At 42.2% G+C, this 9,112-nt stretch overlaps 2 protein-coding genes across 4 annotated transcripts in view; one reads left to right on the top strand and one right to left on the bottom strand.

Annotated features, from left to right (window-relative positions):
• Positions 1 to 65: 65 nt before the first annotated feature.
• LOC144646009 (coiled-coil and C2 domain-containing protein 1-like) overlaps positions 66 to 9,112 on the top strand; it is a 109,304-nt gene continuing 100,257 nt past the window's right edge. Inside the window, exons 1-2 of one of the 2 annotated variants that reach the window (XM_078505525.1) lie at positions 66 to 312; positions 8,272 to 8,499. In XM_078505525.1, coding sequence (XP_078361651.1) covers positions 8,431 to 8,499 — 69 coding nt within the window. In that variant the 5' untranslated portion in view covers positions 66 to 312; positions 8,272 to 8,430. Of the gene's footprint in view, positions 313 to 8,271; positions 8,500 to 9,112 lie in introns of those variants that run through there. The other variant, XM_078505526.1, reaches the window with a different exon arrangement.
• Positions 2,088 to 8,258, bottom strand: LOC144646017 (uncharacterized). 2 transcript variants are annotated; one of them, XR_013569352.1, is made up of 7 exons: positions 7,751 to 8,258; positions 6,911 to 7,116; positions 6,181 to 6,303; positions 4,303 to 4,986; positions 3,750 to 3,927; positions 2,828 to 3,105; positions 2,088 to 2,754 (listed from the first exon to the last, which is right to left on the bottom strand). XR_013569352.1 is itself a non-coding variant. In XM_078505535.1 (6 exons), exons 1-6 carry the CDS (start codon positions 8,184 to 8,186, stop codon positions 2,990 to 2,992), a joined length of 1,743 nt encoding a protein of 580 aa, XP_078361661.1. In that variant the 5' UTR covers positions 8,187 to 8,258; the 3' UTR covers positions 2,088 to 2,989. The 2 variants fall into 2 exon arrangements, 1 of the variants encoding a protein (XP_078361661.1); XM_078505535.1 differs by having other exon boundaries at positions 2,088 to 3,105.

Raw genomic sequence — 9,112 nt, 5'->3', positions numbered from 1 at the left:
GGGAAAACGTGACGCGGGCTGCCACAAAAAGTGACGTCACCGGGAGCCATATACTCGCTGTGGCTGCCATCTTAGATTTTACCGGAACACCCGAAAGGGGGCGATTTTGAACCAGTACTGTTAAAGCTGTGCTTTAATTGGGATTTGAGGGATGCAAACATAAATTTATTGCATTTGGTTGGACCTGCTGGTTGGTTCCTTTTTACGCCCACTTCAAGATGGCTGCCACTTACGGTCGTCGACTGGTAACTAGTATCGGTTAGCCTGCTATGCACTAATCTATGCACTCTGGTTAGCCTACTATTCACTCAGGTAAGCCTATACCTGCCAACTCTCACGCCTTGGGCGTGAGTCTCACGCCTGCGAGTTGAAAACTTCAATCTCACGCCAACTCACGCTTACGAACCAATTTCTCACGCCTGGTCGAAAAATGTGAGCTTTTACAACCAAAACGGACACACTTTCCCAAAAAATGTAAACTAAAACCAATGTGAGAAACAAAAACTCCATGGAAAATGAGTAAATGACGATACTTTCTCCGAAATCTCAGAGTTTTGATGAGAAACGCATTTGGAATGGGGTCGTGTTAAGCAAAACACATCCACGCACTAGGATCGGGATATGTTCGGAACGTCTTCGGAATACCTCGGACGTCTTCGGGAGGCTTCGGACATTGTTGTATCCTCTCTTGGAAATCCTGGCACTCTCAAATATTTGTAAGGAAAACACGATATATAGTTAAAATTTACTAATTCCCACTCGCTCTTCAGGCAGACGACCCGAGTTCGATTCCACCCCGGGGCACATTGTATTGAACATTTTCCTCTTTCCTCTTTCATAAAATTCGAAAAAAAAACTAAGTGTCTAAAGTGGGCGTAAAAAAAATTGCCCGGTCAGGTACCTTAAAGGTGGCTCGATCGGATTTTTGAGTGACGATACCTTTCAACTTTGAGCAACTTGTACGCCACCGTAAACAATCCGACTGAAAATCAATCAGTACAGCTGTACTAAAGAAAGATAAAAGTTTCGAATGATATAAGTTTCATCGAAATCGGAGTAACCATAGCAACATAGTGACGTCACCACCGATTTAACAGGAGACCGATTTTCTTGTAATAGAAATATAATTTTGAAAAAAGGCTTCTAGATCTTGGACTTGACATAGTTTTGTCAACGTCTGCGCAATTTGAAGGATTTCTATGAGAGCGTTTTCGAGAAAATTTTGGATGAAGTTACAAAGCAGTCTTAAAACATTATTGAGAATTTATCGAAAACGCACAAACAAAGTACACTGTCATTTTTACCGAATGGTTGAGGTGTAGTGTCCTGGTCCCTCGCCCTCGCTCACTCCTTCTCCGCTCTCATCAGTCGTGCTCGGTTCTCCTTCACACTTCTTCTTCCCGTCTCTCTCGGGGTCTGGGGATGTCGGGCCCGTCGGCCTCAGGCTCGCCGCGCCCGGGGGCGTTCGCGTCCGCGTCTTGGTCCCCACTCTTCTCTCTTTCCTCTCCGCTCGCGACACTCGGGGTCATTTGCGGTGTGGCGGCCGCATTCGCACTTCGTGGGGGCAAAGGCGCGGTCATCCGGCGGATTCAAGTGAGAGTGACGTGTGCGGCGCGCGCGTACGCTTGCAGTGTGACGTGTAGCAGCTCCACACACGTGTCTCTCGGGGCGAGGTGGAGCGACTATGGACGCTATTTGGAAAATTGGCGGTCGGCACTTCATCGAATTGCAGATTACCATGAGGTTGCTCGAAGAGCCTTTGATTTAATGGGATGCTTTATTGTTATGGTATATCACAATGTATGCTAACATCAGTTTTTACTGAAATGTTACATAACAAAAACAAACTGCAATGTTCCATTATAAACGTTCTGAGAGGAAAGCATAGAAGAGGAAAATTAATAATTATGTATTTTTCCAAACTGCTGTAAACAATTGATAGGCTCATAGAGAAAAGATATTAAGAACTTGAATATGAGATTAAAATTAAAAAACTAAAATACCGGTAATGGATAAAAATTCAAGATAACACATTTTTGAAAACACTGTTCTGGACATCATTATCTCTTACATGTAATTGTCTAGACTTGCACCAAGTCGCCCTCTATTGGCGAGCGAAGAGAGCCGAAAAGCGCGACGAACTAAACCGCGCGTCAAAGGACTTTGAGAAAGTCTAGTAATTGTCCATCCGTTCAATTATCAAGACTTGACCTCTTTTGAGGTCTCCCTGTCTTCTTTGATTGTCACCCATTAACACTGGCAAAAACTAACGATGGTTAACCTACAATGATAAGTCTAGTTGGAGTAGCCTCTATAGATGTCATGTTTATCTCACATTTTACCCCAGGCCAGTCCCAGAAGAAATCGTGACCACTTTTCACTTTGTACCATATTTGCCATATAGATTTCACTTTCTACTTCTCAAACATTACGTAACTATTTTTTTAGTGTTTTTTTGTGTCAAAGTTGTTCTCATGCGCAGAATCTCACTGATTATTTTCTCTTCCAGATTATTGTTTTTCGTTGTTTTTTCAAAATCCAGCAAATTCATACTTCTCAAAGTGCTGGGCAGATTCCCTTTCCTGGACAGCCTTTCTTTGTTGAATGTTCACTCGTAAAACCTGGACAGTTGCTGTTGAATCTTCAACGGTAATACATGGCGAGCTTTTCTGTTGAATCCGTAGTTGAATCCTGATTGGTAATGACTGGACAGCTTGGATTCTGCTGTACGCAGCTGGTGTGTTCTGGAAATACCTGGACAGCCTTTGCTGGATCTTCACTGGCAATACCTGGCCAGCCTTTTTTGTTGAATTCTCACTGGTAATACCTGGTCAGCTTGGATTCTGCTGTAAGCATCTGGTGTGTTCTGGAAATATCTGGACAGCCTTTGCTGGATCTTCACTGGCAATACCTGGCCAGCCTTTTTTGTTGAATCCTCACTGGTAATACCTGGTCAGCTTGGATTCTGCAGTAGGCATCTAGTGTGTTCTTACTGATAATACCTGGATGGCTTCTGCTGGCTGGAGGAACCATAACCTGTTCCAGCCTTGTGACTCCTGCCTTGATGATGATGGTGTCTTGAGTGTGAGGAACCTCCTGAAGGTCCTGTGGACGTTAAAACATACCACCCCGATAAACATTTTATGAACATTTATTAACCGCATACTGAAGACTCACAAAGAAAGTGCTTGTTGACCAACATGTTTTACAAGCTTTGCAGTAGGAAACATCAATTTGAGAGCACTCCTTATTTGGGCATTTAGATCTCCACTTGCCTGATACCGCTTAGATCAGTTTTGGGTGAGCAGGCTAGTGCTAATTTCCAACCCTGTGCTCAACCTCCTGTTGGTTACACTAAAACTATCTCAGCTTGGTAAGGCTAAAGCAATGCCATTATTGATTAAGATTGCATACCAGAAGGCACTGGCTAAGGTTACTGCAATCATGTTTACTAGTGTTTTCATTGTGCATGAGTCCTGCCAGATGTCAATTTCGTTTTATTTTCACTAGCTGACAACAATGCCCCTCTGAAGCTGTCACATGATCTATTATGGCCAACACTGCCCAACAAACTCTGCTCCACTCATAGACTTGTCTATGAATGTCTACAAAGGAAACTAGTAAAGATTGTTTTTTCATCAGGTGACTAAAATTGGCTTACCTGCTGCGAACTGTAATCCTTACAATTAACACAAATTATATCTAGGTCTCATTTACTGTAGATCCAAGATTACTAGATTTGAAGTTACCTGAGTATGACCCTGAAGATGGTGTTCCTTCCATGGAGCTTTTGTACTTTTCTGGATATTTCTTCCCAGCACTTCCCTGATGGTGGCCCTTTGATCCAGAGTATGGATAAGGACTAAATTTGTGACTGGGTCTCTTTACTGACTGAGGTCCCTGAGGATGGTGCTGTTGATAATCATGCTGTGGAAAATAACAGAACATTTTGTAAAAAAAAAAAAATACAATTGAGATATTTCCACTTAATAGTGCAACAAAAACACAAACATGTACATGTTGTAATTCAAGACAACATTACTGAGAGGCCAGGGTGCCTTTTGGAAAGCTGTAGCCAGGATGTACCAACCCAAAAGTCATTTTGACAAGCCCAAAAAAATCCTTATAAGCATTAAAAAAAATTTTTCCTGCCAACTGTTAAATCCCCTAGCCCCAGGCATTCGGACATGCACTTCTTTTCACGCTGGAGGCTCATGTCAACAGACAGAATCAGACAGAATCGCCTAACATTTTGGGACCTAATCCTATTGGTATTGCACACAACCCGAGTCATGAACTTACTGTGTAGTGCTGGGAATACCCAAGACCTGTGCCTGGCCTCTGTTCTGGCTTCTGGTGCTGCTGCTGCGGTGGTGGAGGCATCTGCTGGGATTGATGCCCTGCATCATATGGCACTTGTCGACCTTGGCTCTGGCTTCCCTGCTGTTGGTGAAACTGCTGTGGCACTATTGTTTGCTGCCTGTGTGGCATCTGGTCGGGCTGCTGCCCTTGGTGTCCATGTGCTGCAGGGTACTGCCCAGCCTGCTGCTGTTGCTGCTGTTGCTGTGGATGGTATCCATGCTGCTGGCCACTCAGTGGTGCTTGCTGAGCTTGGTAAGCACCAGGTTGCTGCTTTGCTTGGTATCCCTGTTGTTGAGAATGCACCTGATAAGACTGCTGTGATTGCATCTGGTGCACGTTAGAGCCGTGAACTGGATAAGACTGAAGATGTGGTTGGTCCTGGGCATGCTGTGCAGGGTACCCATGCTGAGGTCCTTGGTTATGCTGTGCTGAGCTTGGTTGTTGTTGTGTTTGTGGGTGTGCAGGCGGCTGGAAAGGTTGCTTGTGACTGTTGTGTTGTGCATACTGCTGGTAACCTGGCTGCTGTTGTTGTGGCTGTTGCTGTTGTTGTTGCACATGGTAAGGAAATTGCTGTTGCTGCTGTTTTTGCTGTAACTGGTGTCCTGGAAATACCTGCTGATTTTCCTACAAAAGAACAAATTATGAAGCTTGCTCATGCAGGATCATTTGGGAAAGTACCTGGTCAAATACCCAAAAAATATTGGACCAGCAATGCAATGGCCCCCTGACAAACTTAGTCTTGTAATAAAAAGGGTCTACTGGATTCTTTATCAATGATAACTCAAAAAACTCCAAATCTAGAGAATGGAAATGACAGTAACAACCAAGTTTTCCAATAGTCAGATGTCATTTGTCATGTAGCTACAACACTCCAAGTTCAATTTTTTCCCTTAGTGGCCATTTGGCCACCGACTGCTCAAGTTTGGCCGCCAGTGAAAAATTTTAGTTGCTACAGTACCGCTCAGAAATAAGCGTCCTAAAATATACCCGAAATACGCGTATGCTTTTTTGCATACGCGCGTCTGCGTATGTGTGTATCTGCGTATGCGTATGCGCGTATACTCTGCGTATGCTCTTTTAATTAGTATGCATGAGCTAGCTTATTGTTTTTTCTTTTGTCCATAGTTGATTGTTCTTTCAATGGCCTAACATTGCTACATGTAAAATACAAGGAAGACTGACTAAATCGGTTTGTTGTCGAATAAAAGCACATCGTTTTCTTTTGTTTCAACACTTATGAGCAGCTGAATCTTGTTACAATACATGTAACGTAAACAAAACTCTCGTCTGTTTGTCTCGAAATGCCGAACGATAATCGTCCTAAAACTACGTACTTCAAGGCAAGACAAACACTACTCGATCGTCTGCCGCCTTTTAAAGTTTTTCTCGCAAAGATTTTTCTTTTGTTTTTCCCAACAATACAACGCAAAGAAAACTTAGAGGAATGAATAACAAAGAACTGCGTATGTGTTTATGTTTCGTTGCATACGCGCGTATGCGTATGTGCGTGCGCGTATGTACGTCTGCGTATGTGCGTATATGTGCATAAGGTGCGTATGTGATGGACGCTTATTTCTGAGCGGTACTGTAAATAGCTCATGCTTTCAATCCTTCTTCTCAATTTTGGTCGCCAGGCTTGCGACATTGGTTCCAATTTAGTCGCCAGCCAATTTAGTCCAAAATTTAGTTGCCGTGGTGACTAAAATGGTCTTAACTTGGAGGGTTGAGCTAGACAAACAAACTTTTGCAATGGACAGACTTCATTTAAAATGTAGCCAGACAAGAGGTTATGTTGTGCTGATTACAGTATGTGTTTACCTGCTGGGGCAGTCCACCTTGTTGAAGTGGCTGCCTGTTAAACTGAGGCTGTGGCTCTGAAGTTGTACCAGTTGGGGTGAGCTGAGGAGGGGCAGGGTGCTTTCCTGGAAACTGGCTTTCAGGCTGCGGCAAAGTTACAAGAGTTAGATATCAGGTTGTCAGTTTTAGTTTCCTTATTTCTCCCTTTCAGTACAAAGTAAATGTACCGTACTTTCTGTTCCAAAATTAATTATGTTTTAAGATATGATAAATCTGTGTATTAACAAGGGGATTGAATTACAGAGAGGGACATATCTGAAATTCAAAAGTTCAAAAATCCAATACTGATAATGAAGTCCCATACAGAGATCTGTATAGACTAAGTAAATTTTTTTGCCCAGAACTTCCAAGCATTTCAGTCAGGCATGAATGATGTGAGAAACCCAAGAGAAACCCCAGTTTTTTTTTTTTTTTGTTTTTGTTTTTTCAGCAACATGTATGGAAAAGGAGTGTTTGATCCCTGGTACTGCATGTTTGCCCATTTTTTTTTTCAACTTCACATCCCAATTGTTTGTCATCATTTTCAGATGTTTTACACCCTTTCTTCGGCCTTTAGAAACAGCCTAATCTAAGAATCTTTAATTTTTTATCTCCAGCACTAAAAAACAGTCACAATATTCCACGATTTTGAACAAGTGAACTCCATATCCACACTCTATTCCTTAGCTGTCCAGTTAGTTACCAATATTACCTGATTGCCTGGAACAACAGGTGCCTGTGTTTGGCCGTGTTGAAATCCAGGAAATCTCTCTTGGGCTGCTGATGGATGCATCTTTGCTGCTGGTGTTGGGTAAGGAACATGTGGCATTGGAACGTTTTGCAAATGCTGAGAATGGATTTGTGCCTGAATAAAACCTGAGAGGGGATGTGGAGGACTTCCCTGCCTTCTGATCACACCTGAATACAAGACATATAAGAACGTTAATAAACAATAGGCACATGAAATGAAATAATTTTTTTCAAGGAGGCTAGCCATCTCAAAATTAGTTTTTGTGAAGAAATCAAAGGAAATCAACTAAAATCGCCAAAAAAGTACAGTAGAACCCTGGTAACTGGAACTCTGAAGGGAAATGAAAAACAGTTAGAGTAAGTGGGTCAGTCTGGAAAACATGTTAGTTACGCCGAAGATCTTCGGCGTGGAGCTCGATAATTTACGCCAACTTATGGCGAATTTCATAGGGATTTGGCGTAAGACTTCGGCGTATCAAATACGAACTTTCAAGTGTGGTTAGTGGGGTTATGAGGTATTGTGGTCGATTGGATATTCAATTTGCCATGTTAATAGCTTACTGATTTTTCAGCATTTCAGTATTTTGAAAAGTATTTCGTGTTCTTTACACTATATACAGCTCATTTATTGGCAAAGCTTGTTCAGTCAACATGACTTGATATTGGCCTTGTTCTTGGCCAACAGCAAGCCATTTATGATCTCCTGCTTGGTCAATAACCCGTATATCCGGGCAAGAGTGGTTGCCTGGGGAAATGTTGATGGTTTTGATAATAATTAGTGTATATTTACATTGTATCACACCTGAACTCGAGGCAACATTCACAAGTGTAGTTTGTGGGTGTACATTGGGCGTCAATGTAGGTTGTCCTGCTGACAAATCTTGCACGCCTCTTGGACTGCTTGCTACATGAACAGATGCCTTTAATGCAGCTTGATTCTCCTGTTGCTTCTTCATTTCATTTTCATAATTTAAAGCTCTCTTGAATTGCGAAAAAAGCTCGTGTTTCTTCTGCTTCAATTGTTCCAGCTTCGACTCTAATTCAGCGATTTCCTTTTTCACATCCTCCACGGTTTCTTTCTTTTTCTCTTCTTCCTTTTTTCGCTTTTTTTCTTCCTCCTCTTTAGCTTTGCTTTCAGCCAGAGCCTGTTTCCCCTTCTCTCTTTGTCGCCGAATGTACGCGTGTACGGCTCTCTGTTGGTCTTTTGTCGGGCGACTCCGTTTGAGCAGAACAGGCATTTTTTCTCCCTGCTTAAAATTACAGCCGTTTCTCAAGCGATGACAACATACAAACAAGTTTACATCGAACTGTTTTCCTTTGCAGGAACCAAAGTCGCCATATTTTCATCACCACCGGCTCGCAATGCATCTTGGTATTTTACTTTAAAATGAAGTCCGCTGGACTACTGCCGGGCAACGCGGAAAGGCGAAAGGCGAACATCAACTTGCAAAATTCTGGTGTATTTTGCTAACGTTTGGCAAAATGTTTAGCAGGAAAAAGAAACCCCCTCGACCACAAGAAGGGAAAAAGAAGAACGAGCTTTCCAATATGGTATTGTTTTTTGCATTGCTTGTTTTGTTAGAGTGTTTGTAAGAGGGTTTAGTTTGTCTGGACTTTAAAATGAACTTTGACATGAATCAGATCATACATGTACATGACGTTGCCACGATAAAATGATATCCTTAATTTCCTGAACAGTTTTAATATTTAAGTTAACTTTTAGGAACACTTATACTAAATTTTCTCAATTTTCATTATTGTTCTCGTTGTGTGAAGGAAATATGAGTTATCAAATATTTTATTGATTTTAATTTTCAAAATATTTGTTTTAATTTGTTATATCTTTACAATGTAAGCCTGGTTCTCATATGTCAGCAAAATCTCATGGCGATATAAGAATTGGCATGGTACAGTCAACCTTTGACACACATGTAAATTAGGAGTTGTGGCACAAATTGTGACAACTCGCTCGGCTCGCCCGGGCTCGCCTCGCTCCTTGTCACAATTTGTGTCCACAACTCCTAATTTACATGTGTGTGCGGAACGCAAGACGCCTATCTTACCCCTCTCGCGAAACGAGTTGCAAAAAAGGCGTTGGCGGCACCTCTAACGGCCCGCAGCAACAGAGAGCGCCACCTGTGTGCTAGATTTATTTTTCAATTGA

Source organism: Oculina patagonica, chromosome 3 (assembly GCF_052425735.1).
Source record: "Oculina patagonica isolate OP01 chromosome 3, crgOcupat, whole genome shotgun sequence".
In the NCBI taxonomy this organism is placed as follows: Eukaryota; Metazoa; Cnidaria; class Anthozoa; order Scleractinia; family Oculinidae; genus Oculina; species Oculina patagonica.
The sequence above is the reverse complement of the archived record's forward strand: the minus strand, read 5'-3'. Positions and strand labels throughout refer to the sequence as shown.